This window comes from Rhinatrema bivittatum, chromosome 1 (genome assembly GCF_901001135.1).
Source record: "Rhinatrema bivittatum chromosome 1, aRhiBiv1.1, whole genome shotgun sequence".
In the NCBI taxonomy this organism is placed as follows: Eukaryota; Metazoa; Chordata; class Amphibia; order Gymnophiona; family Rhinatrematidae; genus Rhinatrema; species Rhinatrema bivittatum.
The window spans coordinates 253,300,161-253,324,637 of NC_042615.1; the positions used below are offsets into that span (position 1 = coordinate 253,300,161).

At 43.3% G+C, this 24,477-nt stretch overlaps 1 protein-coding gene across 4 annotated transcripts in view; it reads right to left on the bottom strand.

Annotated features, from left to right (window-relative positions):
* The window catches only part of PANK2 (pantothenate kinase 2), a 96,856-nt gene extending 74,986 nt beyond the window's left edge, over positions 1–21,870 (bottom strand). The window contains exons 1-3 of one of the 4 annotated variants that reach the window (XM_029593556.1): positions 21,449–21,585; positions 2,285–2,316; positions 732–1,081 (exon numbers count right to left, since the gene is read on the bottom strand). In XM_029593556.1, the coding sequence (XP_029449416.1) occupies positions 732–890 (159 nt within the window). In that variant the 5' untranslated portion in view covers positions 891–1,081; positions 2,285–2,316; positions 21,449–21,585. Of the gene's footprint in view, positions 1–731; positions 1,082–1,740; positions 2,072–2,284; positions 2,317–21,448 lie in introns of those variants that run through there. The other 3 variants (XM_029593551.1, XM_029593543.1, XM_029593566.1) reach the window with 3 other exon arrangements.
* Positions 21,871–24,477: the final 2,607 nt, after the last annotated feature.

Sequence of the window (24,477 nt, forward strand, 5' to 3'; positions counted from 1 at the left end):
GAGAATGTCTTTTTTTTTGGATGAATAATTATTTTTGGAAATTCTTATTCCTGTATTTATGCAAAAAATAATTTGAATGTATCAAATTTTGAAAAGTGCAAAATTAAAATTTAAAAAAAAAAAAAAAGAAAATGTACCACTTTAAGCTTTTTTCCTAATCATGGCAAGTCACTCTGTTGCCCATAAATTATACAGCAAGCAATAACTTCCAAACACTGGCTAACCACAGTTAAATCAGGTTGGGGCAGCTGCTGAAGAGGGCATAAGCTTTCTGAAAGAATCACATCAGGGACCTGCTGAAATTACTACAAGCATCACCAGAGGCAGCCCATCTTTTACCTCTGGGGGGAGGGAAAGGAAGACAATGACAAAATGCTGTAGGACCATTACCACCTCTGGTGACTCCTCAAGCTAGCCTATGAGAGCTGAAGGAGGGGTTTTTTAGGGGTTTTTTTTGTTTTGGTTTTTTTTTTAAAGAACATGAAAACTTGCATAATACCACCACTAACTGTCCTAAATGTCACTAGTTTCTTTCTGAACTGTATGAGCAATTACGCTATTACCTCTATCAAGAGTTATTAAAAGCAGTAAAATAGATAACATGCTGAACCAAGATTGTCAACAAACTAGATTCACTCAGTTTTAATGCTCTGGGACGTCTTTAAACTGTAATTTTTAAATACTTGAATTTACTATAATTCTAAATGTTCTAAGTAAGTAAAAATGCATACTGTGAGAAAATCTTTTTCAAATTTGTAAGCACCACCTCCAGTAGCACACAAAGTTGTGTGAAGACTTGAGAAGTTTTTAGCTCGGCCCATCTGAATAAAGGCAGGCAAGTCACAAGTAGGAAAACGTATAAAGTGCAGATTGCCTTTCCGCCCACACATGGTAAGGTCCTTCAGTTCAAGGTGTACATCCCGAATACCTGCATGTCCATAGGCTATGTTTGAAGTCAGATATTTTTGAATGCTTTTAAGGTTTTCAACTTCTTCTTGTTCCTCTTCAGCAGTGTCTTTTGGTTCAAAATAAACAAGTTTGACCAGAGTCCCTCCAATATCCAAGCCAAACCATGGAAAAGCTAAGAACAAAAAACAGAACTCATTATTGTCAACTTTTTACACTAATCTTCAAAGCAATCAGGAGAAAAAGACTAAAGCAACTCTTTTGGCCCACACTACCCTTGTTTTGCACTCCTACTAGCATACAAAACGGCATGTTAAGGCTGGACAAAACACTACAATAAACAATGTAGGAATAAAATAAGGGAATTTTTTTTTTTTTTTTTTAATGAAAAAGTAGCAAGCAATCAAGTAGTTCAACCTTACTACTTTAAATGACCAAACATTCTGGAAAGTAATGCTGGTTAGTTTAATGTCAGTTTATATTCCCAACTCTAAAAATGATGCAGGGTTAACAAATAAATCGGTCCTGAACTTAGGGATGGGAGTTAACAGCTAGTCTTCTTGTATCTGTTTCCTGCACTAGTCCCTGCCCTCCCAAGCAGTATGCACAGTGCAGGAAACGGGAGTGGAGGGGTATGAGACTGAGCCAGAGCAGAGCTACTCTGCTCCTTAATCCAAACCCTCAAGATGGGAGGCAATGAGGTGGAGTGGGCTGAGCAAGTAGTCAGAATGTATGATCCCTCAAAGACTGTCAAACGAAAGAATTTTGATATAAATCCCTAAATAGACTAATGCACTTTTAGAATAATTTCATCATTACACAAGTTTCTCACACCTGTACGTAGCTACCATAAACCAGTTGGCAAAGTCCTGGATTATTTTGCAAGTCTGCAACTGCTGCTGTCCCACAGCTGGCAAACAGCATGACCCACACTGGTGATATAGAGGGCAGCTTCAGCTTACATAAGCTCAAATATTTGAAAAACGGAGGATTTTCAAAGAAAAGAAAAAAAAGATGACTGTACTTTAACTTTAAAACAAAAATGTGACATTTCACAGTAAAATTCTTTGCTTATTAACAGATGATTCAGTACATGGTAAATTATGCATCTATTAGTTTAAATAGCTTAAAAACAGCGTAAAAAGGTTTTCAATAAAAATGAGAATTTACTAACCTGATAATTTCCTTTTCTCTATTTATGTTTAACGATTTTTATTGGTTTGCAAAAGCAATATACGTGAAAATACACTGAAGAGAGAGGAACTCTGATCTCGCCTCAGAACAATACCACCAATAAAAAAAAAAAAACCCTTACAGACCCCCATCTCAACAGACACATACCCGCCCCCCCCCAGTGTAGAAGCGAGTAATGATTTACCTATGCAAATCAGTTCCACAGCCAGGCCATGACTAGTAAAAGGGGAGAGAAAGAAAAAAGAAAAAGAAATTAATCATTAACAACAAGACTGTGAGCTCGAGGAGACAGCAACTGCAGGTACGACTGCCACACTGCAAGAAAGCGTCAACGACGTTGGGGTGCCAGTCGAGTCTCCAGGCTTTCCATAGTCATCATGAAGTGGAGGCTATTCTGCCAAGACTAAAAGGAAGGGACCTCGGCAGAACTCCACACTGAATGAATAATCTTTTTCCCCACCAAACATGCCTTATGAAGAAGCAAGCGCGAGCCAGGGTCTCGAATCTGAACTGAGAGATACAGCCAAAAAGTAACCACATGGGGGTAACTGGAAAAGCAACATCCAGCAGATCCGCTAAGTACGTTGCAACACGTTTCCAAAAGCATTGAATGGGGGCGCAAGCCCAAAAAACATGAGCGCGCATGCCCGTACTGTGACCACACTTAAGGCAAGCTGCAGAGGGGGCTATAGCAAAGTGAAAAGCGAGCACAGGTGACATATATGCCCTGCATAAAAATTTAAACTGTAGTTCCCGATAGTACTGATTCTTCGTGACCCTAGCTATACACCGAAAACCACCCCTCAATATAAATTGAGACACCACAAATTCCCCATCCCCATTCCATCTTGACTCCAAAACCGGACATGGATCCAGTTCCGAATGATGACGCAGGCTCTTATAATACATTGACAATGAAGGAGCAACACGCCTGTCAAAATGAAACACCTTATCCAGAGTAAAATAGGACATGGGCAGTTTTGCATCAGCCGAAAGAGCTTGTATGTAATCACAAATTTGCAGATATGGAAATGCATGTGTCACTCCAAAACCATACATTGTCAGAAAAGCATGATAAGACATAGGTACCCCCTCCTTGGTTAGCAAATGACCCAAAAGTGTAATACCATGGGAGAACCAGGTCCGAAAAACAGAGGATTGAGTTCCCGGGCTAAATTCCGCATTCCCACCAATGGGAAGAAAATAGGCACAAAGAGCAGGGATCTGCAACCTGTGGGGACCTTTAAGGCAGACCTTTAAGGTCTGCCTTAAAGGTCCCACCATGGCCATGCGAGTTAAACAGGAGGGCAATCTTGCCGAGCTGGCTTGTACTACATAGGAAGGGGCGAAGGGATACATCAGAGCCTGATCCGCATATAAGGACGTGTGGGTCGACTGATCAATCAACCAATCTCACAATTCGCAGATTACTAGCTAAATTATACTCGGCCAGATCAGGTAGCCCAAGGCCTCCTCTACCACTCCTACTCTTTAACCAGGACAAAGGAACCCGCGCTTTCCCCCGCCTCCAAACAAATTTTCGAATAGCTCTCTCTACTACTTTGATGTCCCTGCGCTTAACAAGTATAGGAAGATTCTGAAAAAGGTAGAGCCATCTGGGTAACATCATTTTGACCAAATTTACACGACCACTAAGGGAAAGGGGATACTACTCCAACCGGCCAAATGCACCTCTACCAACAGATGGAAACGGAGCAAAGCCGACGTCACGATATATAGACCCCTGCTCTGACATCAGTCCGACAATATTCTCTGCAAAAGCCAATGGTGGACAAACTAACAAGACTTTATTATAAAACATTAACAGACAACCACTCAAGCACTTAGCAACAGGAAACACTAAACTCAGCCAGAGAGTGTAACATCACTAATTTAGGGACTAAAACTGACACCAGTTATCCCTGGAATGCAGCCTCTCAGGAAGATAATAGAACTAAAAACTGGCAGTCAAGGGCGGGAAAGGTGGATTAACCTGTCAGAGAAAAAGAAATTATCAGGTTAGTAGTAATTTCTCATTTCTCAGCATTCAGATTTGTTAATCCACAACCAGTGGGATGCAACAGAGCTACTCCCAAACTGGGCGGGAGGCTGCCCACAGTGCCAGCAAAACCACATGCAGCGGCTGCATCCTCCCTGGCCTGTACATCCAGGCAGTAAAACCTGGAAAAAGTGCAAGGAGCACGTTGCAGCTCAGCAAATCGACGGGAGACCATCAAAGTTCTACCCATGACACTGCCTGAGCTCTAGTGGAATGAGCCCTAACCTGTTTAGGCAACAGCTATTCAGTATCCACATACATGGCCGTGATAACCTCCTTAACCCAATGGGCTAATGTAGTCTGCTACGCCAACTCGCCCCGTTTACCTCCACTGTGGAGAACAAACAGGTGGTCAATCTTCCTGAGAGGTTTTAATAAACTCCAATACCGCATCAGATGCCTCTAGACTTCCAAGGTCCACAACAGATGATATTCATCCACATTGTTCTCCCAGTCCAGCACTGGCAGGGAAATTCACTGGTTCAAATTAAAACCCAAAACCACTTTCGGCAAAAAAAGGACTGTATAGTCAGAAGCTGGACCACCTCCGGAGTCACCCTCAACAACTGTTCCCAGCAAAACAAAAGAGCCTACAGCTCAGACCCAACACAGGGAACAATTCACCACAAGAAACACAGTCTTCAACACTTTAAACTCAAGAAGGGGTCACACAGAGGCCAAAAGGTGTAGTTTGCCAAAATTCTAGAACCAGATTAAGGCTCCATGAGGGCACAAGCAATCAAAGGAGGATGAAGAAGCCTCACTCCCTACAAAACCAGGCCACATTCAAATGGACAGACAAGGGTCTGCCATTCATCTGACCCTTGAAAACAGGTAAGAGCCATCACCTGCATCTTCAAGAATTTAAGGACCATGCCCTTAAGTGACCCATCCTGTGAGAATTCCAAAATGAGCGTGATCTTAACTGAACGAGGAATATGCCTTTTTCCTCATACCAAGCCTTAAATACTCTCCAAGCCCAAATGTAATCTAAAGAGGGGAGAACTTTTGGGCTCAACACAAGATGGAATCACAGCAGTGGAGAGTTCATGTTTCAGCAACCGAAGCCTTTCGAAATCCACATGGAAAGACAAATCTAGACTGACCTACATGAAGAATAGATCCTAGTCATAGCGGGTCCCCGTGGATTGATAATTGAAAAAGTCTACCACGAGCCTCGGCAAATCTAGAACCACTAGAAGCACCAGTCTTGAGTGTCCTTCAATTTTCCAGTCACTCTGCCCAACCTGGGCAGGGCAAAAAGGCATACCAAAGCTTGTCTTCCGGCCACTTCTGCTTGAGTACGTCAATGCCCAAGGACATCAGATATCCTCTGCAACCAAAAAAGGGGAGGAACCTTCGCATTGAGTGATGTCGCCAGCAAGACTATATAAACGGTAGGCCCCAGCAGCCCATTGTGAGCTAGAACTCTTTGTCCGAAAATTCTCATTCTTCTGGATCTAGACTGTCTGCTGAGAAAAAAAAAAAGCTTACATTGTCTTTTCCCACAATGTGGGAGGCAGAGATTTCCTGAAGATGTACTTCCACCCATTCCAAAAGCTGGACTATTTTCTGCGACACTTAATGGCTCTTGGTGCCTTCCTGGCAATTGATGCATACTATTGTCGCATTATCTGACATTACTCGGAGTGCTTGGCCCTGCCAGGAGTCAACGAACTGCAAGCATGTCAACTGTATGGCACATGCTTCCAGAGGACTGACACTCCACAGACTCATCTGCAATCCAGTCTCCCTGCGCCATCAATTCCTGACAGTGAACCTCCACTCCAACGTGAGTACCAATCAGTCCGGTGTTCGTAGGGAAATGTCCTTCCTTAGATCTGTTTTCAACCACCACTCAGCCGTTCTGAGAAAGTCCTGATTTGTGGACTTAGTCGTGCCTGCAGTGTACGCTGAAGAGAACAATTGTGCGCTCTTGCCCACAGAACCACTTCTAGGATGGCTAACATCAACCAAACCATACCGCCGGGCAAAGTGCTTCTGTCAATAGCAGCACCTGCGCTATTCATTTCTGAATGCAGGCCTCAAGCAGAACACCCTGCCTTGCTTCATGTCGAAACGAACACCAACACATTCTAGCATCCGAGATGGCTGTAACTTGCTTATGGTCTATTTCACCATCCAACCTAGAAATTGCAGCAAGGAAACCACCTTGCGCAAGGCCTAAAGACTCTACATTCCTTTGGCCCAAATTATCCAAATGTCTAGGTATGGGCAGACCAGAATACTATCTTATCTCAACACTTTCTACCACCACCTGAACCTTGGAGAAGGTCCTGGGTATGGTGACCAACCGAAAGGTAGGTCCCAGGAAACAACACAGAAGCCGGTCCAATGTAGCAAGAATGCAACCAAAGCAAGAATTAGATTGGTGCTAGAAGTAGATTTATTAATTAAAATAGAACACAAATGCCCGACTCAGGCCGAGTTTTGCCTGTACAAGGAGGGCTGCTTCAGGGGCTGGGATCAAGCAGAAAGTGTAACTAAGAAGATGTCCATACAGGTCATGGTTTTTAACAAAAGTTCTTTTCCAGAGGTTTGGAATACAGCATCATAACATGTGCTATTAGCTAATCGACTGAACACAGAGTTTCGCGTGCCGACCAAGACAGGCCTGAGTCGGGCATTTGTGTTCTATTTTAATTATTAAATCTAATTCTAGCACCAATCTAACTTTTGCTTTGGTTGCAACTGAAAGGTAGTGCTTAAAAACTGATAATGTTGCTCCAAAACAAACCTCAAAAGCAATGATGTTCCAGCTGAATGGGAATAAGCAAGTTTGCTTACCGTAAACAATGTTTCCGTAGATAGCAGGATGAATTAGCCATGCTGTCATAGGATCTGTCAATCAGGTCCGGGAGGCGGAGCTTGTCAAAGCAGAGATCAGAGCTTTGCTCTCTGCGGCTGCACATGTGTTCCCGCGCGGGAAAGTAACGGAATCTCCTCAGTCTGTGATTAAGCTGTAGTGTAGTCTAAGACTTGGTGACTGCCAGGGAGGAGGGTGGGTCAGCATGGCTAATTCATCCTGCTATCTATGGAAACACAGTTTATGGTAAGCAAACTTGCTTTTTCCGTCGATAGCAGGGCTGAATTAGCCAAGCTGTCATGGGAGTCCCAAGCTCCCAATCACGTTGTTTATGATGTATATATTTGTACGTGATCTTTGACAGTGTGGCAGTCACCGTGGACAGGAGGATAGAGATTGCAGGATTGCTTGCCCTATCTTCGCATCAGTGGCTGCTTGTTGATCAAGGCAGTAGTGAGATGTGAAGGTATGAAGCGAAGACCATGTAGCTGCCTTGCAAATGTCTATGGGTTGCACATTCTTTAGGTGTGCAAATGAGGCTGCCATTGCTCTGACTTGGTGAGCTTTAGGCTCTGAATGTAGTTGTAGTTTCTGTTTGTCGTAATAGAATTTGATGCACTGCGCTATCCAGCTGGAGATTGTGCGTTTAGCCACTGGTAATCCAGGTGCCTTTGGGTCAAAGTAGACAAAGAGTTGAGAAACACGGGAGTCCGAGTTTGTCCTTTCTTTATAGTATGCTAAAGCTCTTTTACAATCTAGTGTGTGCAGTAGTTTTTCTCTATCATTTGTATGAGGTTTAGGGAAAAAGGTGGGTAATTCCATGGTCTGATTGAGATTGAATTGAGAAACCACTTTTGGTAGGAAGGATGGGTGAGTTCGGAAAACTAACTTTTGGTGATGAAATTGCAAATATGGAGAATAATGAACCAAGGCCTGTAATTCACCGACTCTTTGTGCTGATGTTACTGCAACCAGAAATACAACTTTCCATTTAAGGTATTTAATATGTGCCGATTCCATGGGTTCAAACGGGAAAAGCATGAGCTGTTCCAGAACTTTATTGAGGTTCCATGGAACTGGAGGCTTAGAGATGGGAGGCAGAAGGTGAGTTAACCCCTTAATGAAACGAGAGAGTAAGGGGTGATTAGATATAGTTAACTGGTCTATGATATTGTTAACTGGTCTATGATATGCCCCTATGGCACTGAGATGAACTGATGGATGATATTGCTAGACCAGCTGCATATAGTGTATGAAGATAATCAATGAGCAACTCAGGTGAGCAGTCCAATGGTGGTACACCTTTGGAAGTGCACAGGGTCGAGTAACATTTCCTTTTATAGCTATAATTTTTCCTCGTTGAGAGGTCCTGGAATCTAAGAAAATGAATTGTGCTGAAGTGGAAACTCCTTGTTCTGTTAAAAGGAGCCTTTCAATCTCCACGCTGTCAAGTGGAGAGATGAGTGTAGCGGGTGTAGAAGCGTTCCTTGATCTTTGCAGAGAGGATCTTGGCGATTCAGTAAACAAATTGGATCCATGATGGATAGTCTGAGAAGGAAACTGTACCACGGTTGCCTCGACCAGGCCGGGGTGATGAGTATCAGTTGAGCTTTGTCTGCTATGCACTTTTGAATTGTCCTTGTTATGAGTGGTATGGGAGGAAAGGAGTACAGGAGGCCTGTCGTCCACGGGATGAGGAAGGCAACTTGAGCGATCCTGAATTGGCTTGGTCTTATCGAGCAGAATTTGGGAACTTGAGCATTGATCTCTGTTGCAAAGAGATCTATCGCAGGTGTCCCCCAGTGCATGAATATGTCTTGGGCTATTTCTGTATTGAGTACCCATTCGGGAGGATGAAACATGCGGCTTAACCTGTCTGCACTTGTATTTGCTACTCCTGGTAAGTAAGTTGCTTGTAAATGTATGCAATTTTTGTGAGCATGTTTGAATATTTGCAGGGTCTCCTTGCAAAGGGACCATGAACCGGACCCTCCTTGCTTGTTGATGTAAAAAATTACTACTTGATTGTCCATGTAGATCATGACCCTGCAGCCCTTCAGATGGTCTTGGAACACTTGTAAGGCCTTCCGAATCGCTCTGAGTTCCAATAAATTTATTTGCAGGTTCTGTTCCGAGATTGTCCATAACCCTTGTGTTTCGTAAATCTCGAGGTGTGCACCCCAGCCCTTGCGAGACGCATCTGTGGTTAAGACTGCGTTGTGGGGAGGGGAGCTGAACAATGCTCCCTTGGACAGGGTGGATTCTAGGAGCCACCATGTTGTCTTTCCTCATCTCGGAGGTCAACGATACCTTCTGAGTCAATGGTTGTGTTTCCATTGACGTTTTAAACCCCATTGCAGGAGTCTCATGTGTAGCCTGGTGTTGGGAACTGTGAAAATAGCCGCCGCCATGTAGCCTAGGACTACTAGAACTTGTCTCGCTGAAGGTTTCTGAGTAAGGTTCAATTCGTGTAGAAGGTGACGGAAGTGTGATATTCTGTCGCTTGGTAGGTATGCCCGGTTGCAAGTGGTGTCCAGGCATGCTCCTACGAATTGTAGTTTTTGTGTAGGTTGTAGGTGTGATTTCTGAAAATTGATCTCCAATCCTAATTCCTGCAAGCATTGTATCACCCGATGGAGGTGATAGAGTAAGATGTTTGGAGCTTGGGCGATTATGAGCCAATCGTCCAGATATGGGAAGATGGTTATAACTTGTCTGAGATAAGCCACCACCACAACCATGCATTTGGTGAAAACCCTGGGTGCAGCCGATAGTCCAAAGGGAAGAACCTTGTACTGGTAGTGTTGATGCTTGTAGCGAAAGCATAGGTAATGCCACGAGGATGGATAGATTTGAATGTGTGTGTAGGCATCCTTCAGATCGATGGAACACATCCAATCGTTGATTTGAATCAGAGGAAGGATTGATTTCAATAATACCATTTTGAATTTCTCTTTGGTGAGAAATTTGTTCAATTCCCTTAGGTCTAGTATGGGACAAAGGCCACCTGATTTCTTGGGTATGAGGAAATATGGGGAATAAAATCCTACTGATTGGTTTCCCGGAAAAATTCGAATTGCTTGCTGTTTGCGGAGCAAAGCAATTTCCCAACCACAATTGTGGTTGGAAGTCATGAGTCTTGAGAGTGGAAAGATGAGGTAATGTGGGTTTTGTGACAAACTGGAGTTGGTAACAGTGTCGTACTATCTCCAAAACCCACTGATCGGATGTTATCCTTTCCCAGGCTGTCAGGCAAGAATGAATCCTGCCGGGTGGTGCTTGATGTTGTGATGGTGGCTAGGTAATTTAAAAAATGGAATAGATTTTACTGTAGTATCCGGCTGTTGAGCCTGTCTCTGGTTACATATTTTACCCCTGCGTTGGTTAGAGGTATTTTGTTGTGGAGCAGGATGCTGGTAAGACGGGTATGACTGTGTACGAAAGGACTGGTAAGACCTGTAAGGTTTCCTGGCATATGATTGCCGACGAGTAGATCCCATATAACGACGTGTAGTCGAATAATGAGGTTGTGATGTTAATGATTGTACTGCTAGAGCTTCCTCCTTCAGTTTACCTACTGTGTCCTGAAATCGTTCCCCAAACAGGTTATCTCCTGTACAGGGGAGGTTTGTTAGTATCTCGTGTAAATCTTCACGTATCGAACTTGAGCATAACCATGCTAATCTTCGGGCTGCAATAGCGGTTGCAGACGCTCTGGAAGATGTTTCATATGCTTCATAGATTGACCTCAAAAGGTGTTGCGAACATTCTTCCATGTCATGAAGAGGCGGCGGTATCTGATCCGCAGTCGAAGATAACATCCCTTTTATAGCTTGTATGCACTCATATAAGTATTGTACCATATAGAATTGATGGTGCATAATTCAGGCACTCAACATAGAGCTATGGTATATTTTTCTGCCACACTCATCCAAATATTTGTCGTCTTTCCCTGGTGGGTATGAGGAATGAGACTTCGTTTTCTTAAATCTTTGCATCGCCGATTCTACCACAATTGAAGCATGAGGTAATTGTGGTATAGAGTACAGTGATGTTTTCTTCATACGGAATTTTATGTCCGTCTTCCTGGATACCGCTGAGATTGCGTAATGTGTTTCCCAGGATTTTTGTAAGACGGAGTGCAGGATTTCTTGTGGTGGAAGAGATGTTGGTTCCCCTGGAATATCAAAAATCTTTAGGAGTCCAAGGGTTTCTGATCTAGGGTCTGTCTCTTTTTGGACCTCTAGATGCAGTATTGTACCCAATATTTCCAGAAATTTTGGGTATATAAGGTCTTCGGAGGGGAATATGGCTCCTGAGGTTGTTCTTGTGGATCCGATGGGAATCCCGTAGCTGATGATGGGGATGTTTGCGGTGAAGGAGAATCAAAAGATGTATCCTGTTTATAAATCGGTGAAGTTGGTCAGTTGACTATAGGAGATGTAGGAGGTTCCGACGGTTCTCTGTCAGTCTGTGTCTTATGTTCCGGAGAACTGCCAGAGGCAAGATTAGTCATTTTGAAGGATGACTGAAGTGTTTCATAAAATCCTGCCAACGACTGTGACAATTGATAAAAAGCCTCTTTTGTACGAGGGGGCATTATTGTCCGCCCATCTGGTTCTTGTGACTCACATGCTTTCGGTTGCATTGGAGTGGTTTGAGGTAATTTACTAGACACTTTATGGACTTTGTTTCTTTCCACAAATTGTGTGCACTGAATCCTCTGAAGCTGTAGAAGCGTTAGAGGTATCAACTTGTTATTACCTCTCTGTGGCAGAAGGTGTTTGAAGTTGGTACATGAGATGATTTAGAAGTCGAAGGGCTTACTTCCCATGTTGCACTCCTTTTTTCAGACTTTCTGTGGTGGGAGTGCCGTGAGTGCTCATAACAGTGTGACGACGAGTCTGTATGATTTATACGTGAAGACTGTGATCGCTGTCTACGTTTTATTGTATACTCTGTCGAAGTAGCTCTCGAAGAGAGAGAAGTACCTGAGTGAGGTGGGGTTAGCCAGGCCCTGTTTCTTTACAGGCTCCCTCAAAAAAGAGGGCATCGTCATGGGATCCTCAATCCTCCAAATTTGGAGGTAAGGACTTGGCGAAGCAGCAAGGGCCATTGGTTTAAAAAAAAAAAAAATCCACAGACCCAGAATCGCTGACGCAAGAGACACTGGCCTGCCTTCTCCGTGCCTTGACCATTGCTACGCCTGACCACGCCTTAGACTTTGAGTCCAGAGTTCCACGTTGCTTGCCACACCTTCCAAGTGTCGCCAGCTTCCATTCAAGCTTGACAGTGATGCCTCTGTCCCTATCCTCTGGACACAGACTATTAAGGCTTCGACCTTCCTTTGCTCAGGCACCTTCAGTTCCTTCTTGTCCCTTGGTGCTTGAGTTCCTGTTCTACGCAACCTGCTGGCTGCTGTCTCTGGGCTGAACCATCTCCTCCCTGTACCTAACCTTGAGGCCCGCCTAAGTCCTGCCGGCCCCGGCACCCGAAGGCTCAACCCGAGGGGAACGTGGGCTGGTATAGGTGAAGCTCCAGTGGCCTCCAGCTTCAGCCCACTCCACCTACTGACAGTGGGGACCCGTCGGCCCTCGCCTACATGTTGCGTCAACCCCACCTCAGCCCAAGGATCCACCTCCTACTCAACAGATCCAGTCTTGGTTTTGCCCCACTACATGGATATTTAATTGATTTTCATAGGCAAATCAATAAGCAAAACCAGAACAGGATGAGGTTGACTGGATGACCTGGAATGTGGTGATAGTGGATGGGATGCTTATTTTACCTGCAAAGATATGAACATACATACCTTATCTAATCAAGTAGAACTAATCAAGTTTGAACATTTCCAGTTTTTTGCTCTGTTACTCGGCGGGAGTCTTAAAATACTCAATGGTGGCCACATTTCCACCCTAGAATAAAAGCATATTACATTGCTTCACAGTAAAGTAAGGACTATGTGGTCCATTCCTCATGTAATGCTGCAATAGGACCGGGACTAGGGGGGTGTCTGCCCCAAGTGTGAAGCCCAAGGTCATGTTATCAGCAGTGCTGCTTTTATCCATGGGCTTCAGGTTATTCAGAACACTATCGCTCAGTCTCATAGTACATCAATTCAGCCAATTTTTTTTTTTTTTATAAATTACAGTGACTGCCTATAAAAACCAAAGGTCGCAATTTAAGATCTTGACATTGACCTTCAGGTACTGAGAGGCTGAAAAATTTGCAGTGGTATACACTGATGTTATCACTGCAGTCCACTCAAGGAGCCCTTTTAGTTATTCCTACTTTTAAAAAATTGAGACATTTGTTTACAGTCTAGGGCTTATCCATCTCTGCCCCTGTATTATGGAACTCCCTCCTAGGTGATATCAAACTGGAGAGGAATTATTTGACCTTCCAAAAAAAAAAAAAAAAAAAAAGGTAAAAATATGGTTGTTCTCACAGATGTAACAAGCTGTTAGTTGGAGATAGAAAGAAGCGAGCAGGTGCAGAATAAAATATGGAAAATTTAAAGTGATTTATTGTGTGTATGTTTGTTTATGTTATGCTTTTGTTTTAATGAATTATGCATATATTTTGTATGCCGCTTGAGGCGATTTTTCAAATCAGGGAGGCAGGTAATAAATGTTAAAACAAAAAAATAAGCATACAAGGCCCTGCCCTGATACCACTGGCAAGTGGCTCAAAGGTCAGGTAGCAGAGAACAGCCTTCTGCTTTATGCTCCATGCAAGGAACAAGGTTTGGGGATGGGGGGAGTGGGAAAAGGAGTGAGCCTGGACAGACAGCAAAGAGGCCACTGCTCCCTAATCCAGCCCCTCCTTTCCACCTGTCTGTAGGAAACAGGAAGAGAGAGAAGGTGAAGCTAGAATAGATAACACTGGTAAACAAAGTTTCTGTTTCCTTCAGGCCTTTTGGAGTTCCGAATAGATTTTTTGATGCTGATCACAGATATTACTTCAAAATTTGTACATCATGTAAGGTTTTTGAGAAATGGCCAATTTTGTTACAATAATTGTGAAATTTTAAAACAATCTCACATACATATTTTCTTGGACAGTAGTTTATGATTTTTAAAATTCATTTCGTATTTTTTACAGCCATAAGCAATGTAACATGTAACAGAGACTAACTTTTTTTTTTTTTTTTTTTTTAAATACACCAAGAAACTCTGCCTGATCATGCCAAAACTTGCTCGGCTGCAAGATTCAAACTTGTTTCCATGACGCAGCCTTATATAAGCAGCAGCAATGAGCAGTCTCCTATGCAACATCTGTGTGAATGAGCGAATCGTATCGCTAAAACTGTTGAGTTTAAAACTTGTGGATTTAATTTCATATACTTTATGAACTGTCGCTCCAATGTCGTAATAGCCGTGACACGTTTTGTTACATCTGTGGTGAGTTTACTTTGAAAGCACAGAAAAGGAGTATGACTGCGTTCATTAAGAAGGCATATGAGTTATACTTCGGATGCAAAATTGGTGACCAGGACAGAGTATGGACTCCTCATATATGTTGCGCATCTTGCACCAGTAGTCTGCGAGCTTGGCTGAAAGGTGTGCGACCATCCATGCCATTTGCCATCCCAATGATATGGAGGGAACAGAAACATCATATATCTGACTTACTTCTGCATGACTCATGTGTCAGGATACTCTAAGAACAGGAAGTTAATTGAGTACCCTAACCTTGCATCGGCAATGAGACCAGTGCTGCATGACTAGTCTTCCTGTTCCAAAACCACCAGAGGTATGGACACTTAACAAGGAGGTAGGCGATGATGGCGAGCAGTCACAGATGGAAGCTGCAGCTGATCTTGTCTTTGTGTCATCAACATCCAGCGATCCTCTTAATATCTTAGTCAGAGCTGAACGATCTGGTCAGAGATTTGGCTTTATCAGTGTGGTTGAGAGTGATCTTAAGATTGGTGGTATTTTTAATTATTTATTTGAATAATTTAATTTTTGATTGGAGATGGTTGTATAATCATGTATGGCATTTTTATATAATGAGGATCAAGTTATGAGGTACGTATGTAATGAAATGATTTTTAGTTGAAGGATATAATATTTGATCATGTCTGACAGTGACAATCCTAGAGTAATTAAAGAATAATAATATGAGTCGAAACGATAGTATAATTATTTAAAGGTTGCAATTATAACAGGTGGTGATTTTGTTTTAAAGCTCAAAGAATTTTTTGCTTTCATTACGCCAAGGATGTTAGATATTGAAATAAGAAGAGGCTCTCTCTTTCTCTTTTTATTGCTGCGGTAGTAAGTGTATTTTCTATAGGATAGCGATACGATTTTTGATTGACATCTACGGGAGGATGGCACGTCATTAGAGCATACGCGTGGTTTTTTCCTATATAAACATAGCCTAAGAAGCCGTAAGTTTTTCAACATTGTACTACCGATTTTGTTTGTGGAATCTTGAAATCTAGGGCAAATCTTGGTGAGTAATTGTTGTTATACAGCTATGAAGACGAATAATATATGGTCGGATAGCGACATTAATTATTGCAAACGATAGTTGTACTTAAGCGTTAATAATGGCGTTTATATATCTGCATCCTTATGAGTGTTTGACATAATACCTAGAATGTGTAAGATAAAATATGAGCTCAAGCAAAAGAAATACAGCGGTATAGCATCCTTCATTGACAGGAGTTTGTATTGGGAATTGTTTGCCGTGTGTAAGGAAGGGTGTTCGTTTCATCCTAATGGGTTGCGGTTAAATAATAGGCTGGATCGTTGTCTTATTTGATTGTACAGTGTTTAACATTCAGTACATGTCTCATTTTATAGAATATGTTATGTAGATTTGACTGATATTTGCGAGAGGATGTGACGCCAATAAATCGCACGCGCGGCTCTCTCAAAACGCCGTGGGTCTGTAAATAATGTTATCATGAACTGGCTGGTGGAAATATTAATCACATTTGTTTGATTAAAAAATAGTTTTGATTGGATTAGGTTATTTGAGTACTGACAATAATTAAGTACTACAATAATTTACACCATTGTATAATTTCATAATCGATTTTGCATGATGTTTTTATATATCTCCATCTCCTATTTGTTTTTCAAAACGATGAATCAGCCATATTTTTTAATTTGGGACATAAATAATTGAACAGCTAGACTAACACTTCGTTTTCTGAAGCAGTGTAAGTCGCCTATATAACAAAGGTAATTTTTAAAAAATTTTATTATAAAGTATCATATTTATGTCTTTTTTATTTATTTTCTAAATTATATAACTAACTAGTTAAGGAGTGTTTACATGGCAGATATATAATTCATATTTGTGTTTTTTTATATATATGTATAACTATATATACCATTGGATTTATAATTCTCTCTAATTATATATGTCTAATTATGAAAAATTTGCGTTTTTTAGGATTTTTGTTTACTACATGAAAGATTGTTTATGTAGTTATGTAACCATCTGAAGCAACATGAGGTAATGAGATTACTTTTTTTTTTTTTTAAATTCTTATGATTTTTACTATTTAATTATATAAAACTCAAATTGTTTTTGTGTTTTTAGCCCCTGATGCAGCCTGAATTGGCGAAACTCGGCCGGAGTCGGGCTCTAGAAAATAAAATCCTTCTACGACACAAGGTTGACTTTTTGCTGTGACATCAATAGATTGTTTTGCGCTCTCGGATGTGATCACAGCCCAACAGAATGGCGAATGTTTGTTGATTGAATCTTAAGTTTGAAGGCTGTTTTGCTGAACAATGGCAATATCTACCCATCAATACCTGTTGTACATGCTGTTCATATGAAAGAAATGTATGAGAACATGCAGCTACTGCTGAACCACATGAGTACTCTAGGTACAACTGGAATTTGTGTGGTGATCTCAATGTAGTTGCAATTCTACTGGGTCCGCAGCTTGGTTACACCAAGTATTGTTGCTTCCTTTGTGAGTGGGACAGTCGAGCAAGAGATTCACATTACGTCAGAAAAGTCTGGCCTCTCCATAAGAAGTTGTTTCCAGGGCAGAAGAATGTTGCGCACAACCCATTGGTGGATCCAAGTAAGATATTTCTTCCACCTTTGCACATCAAACTTGGGCTGATGAAAAACTTCGTTAAGGCAATGAACAAGCAAAGTAAAGCCTTTGATTATTTGCGGCAAAATGTTTCTGCACATAAGTGATGCCAAGATAAAAAGGTGGTGTTTTCTTTGGCCCACAAATCCGAGCTGTGATGAAGGACAGCCACTTTGATGGTCTTCTGCAAGGTACAGAACATGTTGCGTGGACAGCCTTCAAGAATGTCGTTTGTAACTTTCTAGGCAACTAGAAGGCAGCAACTGTTGCATCTGTCAGTCTCAGACGGCTTTGACCTCTGTGCCTCACCTTTCTCTCTGCTCTCCCTGCTAGCCTTGGGAAGATGGCTACCGCCACGTCTGCTTGCCTCTCTCTAGCGTCCCTGGAACGGCTATGGCAAGGCTATCCGCCATGTTTCTCCTGAGGGCCTCCTAGGGTGCGTGCACGCACGCCACCCACGTCTTTATCCACGTCATGGCGGGAACCTCGGGGGCGACCCCCTCGAGTGACGTCTCGCCATCCGGGTATTTAGCCTGCCCTTCGTTTGCTAACAATTCAAGTTAGCAAGGATTGGAATGCCTCCGGTCTGAGCTACTCTGCTGCTTCCGTGCTGCTGCTGGAAGCTCTCTCTGCCCTTTGGGGTATTTCATCTAACCTGGGTACCTGCTCCTCGGGGGCCCTTTGCTTTCTTTCAGGTGCCTATCTGGGATACCAGGTACTTGCTCCTCGAGGCCCTGCGCTCCCTGCCTCGGTGCCTGTAATCCAACTACTTCTGCCTGCTGGGATCTACATCTATACAGCTACCAACTTACAGGTCGATACAGTAAAGTGTGCTCCGGAGCGCACTGTCAGCCTGCTCTGGACGCGTGTTTTCCCTTACCCCTTATTCAGTAAGGGGAGGAAAACACGCGGCCCACCCGCGGCACCTAATAGCGCCCTCAACATGCAAATGCATGTTGATGGCCCGTGTGCTGCTAACATCTACCATTGTGAGACAGGTCTCCTCTGCCGAGGGTCCCTAGACTGCTACTACTGGATCACCTCACTATTGCCACCTCTGGTGGTATCATCCAGCTGTATAATAAAAGAAATCTCTGTTTGCATGTCTCGAGTCTAGCCTAGTACTGCGGCTCCTCACGGGGCTCCTCCCCGTGGGTGTGGTCATCACCGCAATACCCGAGAATCTACTCCAACACCTCAAAACCATAACACAGATATGTCGAACAGGTTGAAAAATCTGCTTCAGGCATGTCATTGAAGATACATTTTCTTCATTCCCACTTAACTTCTTCCCAGACAACCTTGGCGCTGTGAGTGACGAACATGGTGAAAGGTTTCATCAAGACATTGTCAAAATGGAGAAACGGTATCAAGCCAAATGGAACCCCTCCATGCTGGATGACTATTGTTGGACTCTCATCCACGAAGCGTTAGACAGTGATAAACGAAAATCTGCAGCAAAACATTGTTTTGTTTTCTGGTGCCAACATTGCCATTATAGCTTATGCCGTTACAGACATGTAACAATGCTTAATATATATTGCACTTTTCTGGCAAATGGTACGTGATACAGACATAATAAATGCATATTTGTGTTCAGCTTGTTAAAATGTACTTGTTTCACCGAAAGTTGTGGAGGAAACAAAATGTTCCCAGAAATTTGCTTACCAGTGTAACAGAACATAGAATTCAACTTTTATCTTCATATTTCTAGTTTGTGTTCCCTTATTCTATATTTGGTGAGATCTTGCAGGGTCCTTATTTTCAGTTTAAACTTATTTCCAACCTAATTTTAGACTGATTAAAGGGCAGTTTTGGAGCTGCAGCATCTCAGGACATCCAAACTGCTCGAAGCCAGTGTGGGCCACAGCACCTGCAGTATTTCAAGTGTTGCCCTCCACCAGCGAAAGCACTCACTCTCCAGAGTCACTGATGTGGCACTGGAGAACGAGTGCCTGCCTCGCCCTCCCCTAAAGCAACCAAAATGCCTGTTGCCCTAGTGTTGCCAATGCATTTGAAACGGGCCATGCCTACCAGAAGCAGTTCCCAGCACGGTCTATGGCCCCACACAAAAGCAAAAGTGCGGTGCTGCAGAGCATGGGAGCCTCAGTAAACATACTGCCAAAGGAGATAGGAGAAGCCTTGAGCCACCAGTAGTAAGAGGGCATGCTGTTGCAATGAAGGGGGGTGAGAAGAACATACTAGGGGGATGGGAGTAGAGATAGGGATGTTCCTGAGTGGAGAAATCTGCTTAATATCTTATTGTCATTTTCCACTGATTGTCTCCCTCTTGTGTTGTCATAATAAATCCAGATAAATTCACAGAAAAATTTAAAATAAAAACCAAAAACGAAGGTCTCTAGGTATGTGTGACCCAGATGAAGTATTCTGCTAGTGTACAGGGTTTGTGTAGGGATCTGTAGTAGTCCAGATTGGGTTCTTTTTAGGGCCCAGTGGAATATTTGCAGTTACTTTTTTATACAGTGTTGTTGCTGGAAGTTAATGCTGGTTTGAAATGGCAGATTTGCTATATAGTTCTACATGACTTTTTGCAGGGTCTGCTACTGTTGGATATTGGCTTGGGGGGGGGGGGAGGAGATTGCATGGCAGGGAGTGAGGGAAAGGACCACTGCTGGGCAGAAAAGTGTATGCTGTTTGGCAAGGGGTTAGGAGGAGAGGGGGGAAGCTGGTAGGCAAGAGATGGGCAATAGAGAGGAGAGTCCCACTGGATGCTGCTGGACAAGGAAGGCAAGGGAAGAAAGAAAGATGCAGGGCAAAGAGTGGGTAGGGAAGAGAAAGGGGAATGCATATTAACAAGTAATAGGTCTGAAAGGGGGATGCAAAACAAATAATGGAAATGGGAGAGAAAGTAGACAACCCAGGCCAAGCAGTGAGGTGAGATACCAGGCAAGGAGATGGAGAAAAGGGTGCAGGGCATGGATTGGAGTGGGGGAGAGAGAGCGGGGAAAGGGAAATGCAAGGGAAGGAGGGAAGGGGAAGGGGGGATACTGGGAAGGAGCAAAGAAGGGGAGCTTTGCTGGAGTTGTCTTTACCAGAGGGTTAGCTGTGCCTTTGCCACCAAAGTGCTGTTGCCAGAAAAACCACTGAAAAATCAGGGGGAGGTTTAATTCTGAGTACCTGCCCAGGGCACAGAAAAAGCTGGTCCAGAGCTGCAGAACGTTAGCGGTTGATCCTATGTACATAAAACATGCATTAAAGATTACCACTCTCGTAAGTAGATACACACATATACCCGTGTATACAAGAGAATCTTTGAACATATTTGAACATATACACAACATGTTTACCATGTTATTGTGTATATTTTTACCATGTTATAATGTAAAATAGTTATAATATACCATGTTATAATGTAAAATAGGGCAGACCTCCCCCCTATTTCTCAGTTTCCTGTAAACCGATGTGATATTTCGATCGAATGTCGGTATATAAAAGTAAATAAATAAATAAATAAATAAAATAAAATAAAATAAATGTATTGTTCTATGTTTATATGTCCCTCAGAGAAGGTCCGCATTGGGGGCACTAATAACCCACTTATTGCCTAAGCCTCATACCCCTAATTCATGCAAGACATCAACCAATCAGGCAGCATACCAGGTTACCTCTTGTGCTGCCATGTAGATCACAAGGGTGCCCAAGTCTTATGTATGTCAGTATGGGTAAGTACATGTTGAAATAGAAACATGGGTGTATTTACCCCATGTGCGTCTGTATGTGCCATATTATACAAAACACACACATCTGTTATAAAAAAAAACGTGTATGTAAACATATATATGTAAGAGAGGAGGAATAACCAATAGAGCAGTGGGCAGCAGCAGAGCCAAGGAAATTAGGGTTCAAATCCCTTTGCTACTCCTTGTGGTCTTGGGCAAGTCATTGCCTCGGGTACAAATTTAGAATGTAAGCCTAATGATGAATAGGGAAACACTTACAGTACCTGAATATATTCCACTTTGAAGTTCCTGAAAAAGCGGAATATAAATCAAATAAAAAGACCACATACATGACTACTTGGACGTTTATGGCCATCTATACACAGGCTGGACGTAAATATAAGATGTACAAACGTGTATTTTATACACATACGAGCATCTCTCAGGCTATATGTTGTGCCTGTGCCTCTAGGAGAGCGGCCGAAAATGTGCGATCCACGACCTCTTGAGCAAATCCCGCCCGCACCCTGCACGAGACAGCAGGGTTTAGCGACTCGCTGTCATTCACCACCGGGATGCAAGATCTCACAAAAGCACCGGGAACAAACGGCGGGCGCTCCCACCCTGGGGACCTTTCCCCCGACCCCCAGGGACTCTGCTAGGCGGTCGGAGTCCGCCCGAGTCCTCTCTCCCCTCTCTTCACTTACGCGGCCTGTTCTTCCGAAGCGACTCGAACCACTGGCGAGCCCGCGGGACGGAGGGGAGCCGCCCCCTGACCGCGCTGCTACCGCCAGACTCAGGCGAGGCGCTGCTGCTGCTGGAACTCTTCCACCGCTGCTGCGGCGGCGGCTCCCTCCGCCGCGGCTTCTCTTCTCCTTGCTCGACCGCTGTTCTCGGAGAGCCCTGCTGCGCCATGGAAAAAAGCAGGATCCCTCCGCCGTTGCCACCCCAACAGAGGGGGAGGGGGGTGAAAAAAAAAAAAAGAGATGAAGATCTTCTACGCTAACGGTAATCGCCACCCCCACCCCATCGCAGCACTAGCTACCCGAATTTTTTTCCGCTCCTGCTTTCAATGCGCGTGCGCAGCATTGCTTTGGCTTAGAGTTGAGGGGGGAGAAGAAATATAAACCACCACCCCCCCTCTACCACACGTCACCTCTACCAGTCTCCCGCTTTCGTCGAATGACCGCATGCGCTAGGGCGATTGACAGCAAAACTGTCCAATAAATGAGCAGGCTATGTCAGCAGTGGGTGGGTCAAAGCTTATCAGGTCGGGGGTTGGTGGGAGGGAAGAGCAGGGACCTGGCAAAGGAATTGAATGGCTCCTCAGCTGGTAGCCAAGGCAACGGAGAAGAAGGTCTCGGAGCGGGTCTGGGAGGCGGAGGAGGAGAGCTATTTTTATACCTGTGCGTGGAGCGCTGGAGTGCATGAAAGGCTCTATCGTCTGGACAGGCTTTACCCAGGCATTCATGAATTTATTTTTGCTGGATGCCAGGGAGAGGAGCAGTGAGGGCGTGATTGAGGTTATTTTCGCAATTTAGTATAATGAAGATTTTTATATACTCTGTTAGAGCGATAACATGTCGCATTTTGAAATAAGTATGATGGGAAGACAGGAGTGTCCTTGTTGTGGAAGAGAGGAAAGAAAGGTGTGGTCTGTGCTCAATTGCCTTTACTGCCAGCAGTAGCTCTGGCTTCATGCGGGAGGTTTCTCACAATTCTGCAGCAAGAGTTAGTTACTAAATTCTGTAGCAAAATGTTCCTAATTTTACAAATAGCATATTAAAAATGCATTTTATTTTTCTTTCCACGAATAAAGTAATTGTCTGATCTTTCTGTGTCCAGTAGATTTTTTTTTATTAGCTTAAAAGAAGATTTGGTGATTAATGCTAGGGAAGAAGAAGGGAAAGGGTTGCAGGTAGAAGAGGATAGAGAGGGAAGGGATGCTGGAGGATAGACAAAGTGAGGCAGGAAAAGGGAAGGAGGAGAGAACAGGACCAGCAAAGAGAAGAAAATCTGGGATCAAAAGAGGAAAGGATGATCCATCCACACCACAGCTCCTGATAGATTCTGCGTCCACACAACCTCTGCTATCCCTTCCCTCCCTCAACCCCCTCCTCACGTCACACATTCTTTAATACCTTCAATCACACATTCCACACCCACTCCGATTCTTCACACACATAGCATCCCCTTTCCAACTTTCTCCCCAGGTCTCTGCTATCCATCCTAAAATTCTCTCTCTCTCTTTATGCATGTATGCCAAATCCAACCTCTTTAAAGCTGAGTAAACCAGCAACAGTGCAGCAGCTTGAGATGTTTCCTGTTCCCATGCAATCCAGAGCTGAAGTCTCACATTTTGAACTGCAGGGACTGCCATAATGCACCTCAATGTCAAGCACATCTTTCTAGCCCTAGAAAGCACAGGAAGAGGAAGTATTCTGGAGCATTGCATTGCTGCTGGTTTTTGCTGCTTTAAAGAGGTTGGAATTAGGACACATGGGTGAGGAGGGAAGGTGGAAATGCTATACCAGCCCCTGCTTCTTATTGGTCCCCTTGGTCTCCTATAGCATATCTGAGAAGAAGGAGTAGTTCTGCAGGAAGGGCTGGATGTGGCAGCCCTTCCATCAGCCACAGAATCTCAAGGGCCCTGACTTTGAGGGTGGCAATCCCTACAGTAACAATTACCCTCCAAACCAAGTCATTAATCCCTTTATATATCTATATCTTTCAATGGCATCACCCATTTCATTCAATATTATAATTACAGAAAGTTACCACAAATTCCCAGTTTCTGTTAGCTGATTGACAATTTTGTAGCGGTGGCTGACAGAGACGGTGCTGGTGACGAGGCTGAATTTGCTGGTGAGTTGGCAGAAGGAGCAACGGACATGATGCTAAGTCCTGAAGCATGCATTCCACTTCTGAGGCCCTTAGAGACATCATAGAACTCTGCGTTGATGCTGTTGACCACTGCCAGTGGCGCGATTGGACCACTGAAAAAGTAAAGTCAGGCAGATGATGGCAGAAGAGTTGAGGAACAGGCAACATTAATCACATCTGTTTTTTTTTATCCTCTCTGAGGTTTTTGTCAATCAGTCAGATCTTCATCCTTGTCACTTTCTGTTGGTTTGATTTAAATAACTGTCTTCTCTCTTTGAAAGAAAGTGCATAGTCTAGATATTACTTTTGATCCAGCCTTAACCTTTGAAACACAAAGGACATAAAATTGTTTTGAGTCTTAAAACAAAAGCAGATTGTGAGGAACTGAAAAAAAGTTCTTGTGAGACTAGACTTGGCATCTAAATGGCAGATACAATTTAATGTGGACAAGTGCAAAGTGATGCGCATAGGGAAAAATAATCCCAACTACAGTTACACGATGCTGGATTCCATATTAGGAGTGACTACTCAAATAAAGGACCTCAACGTCCTTGTGGACAATACCTTGAAACCTTTGGCTCAGTGTGAAGTGGAGGTCGAAAAGGCAAATAGAATTTTAGGAATTATTTGGAAAAGAATAAAAAACAAAACTATCATAATGCCTTTGTATAGATCCATGGTGTGACCACAGTTCTGGTTGCCCCCATTTCAAAAAAGACATAATGGACATAGAACAGTTACAGAGAAGAATAACAAAAATGGTAAAGGAGATGGAAAAACTCCCTCATGGAGAAAGGCTAAACAGATTAGGGTTCTTTAGCTTGGAGAAGAGATAACAGAGGGGATATGATTG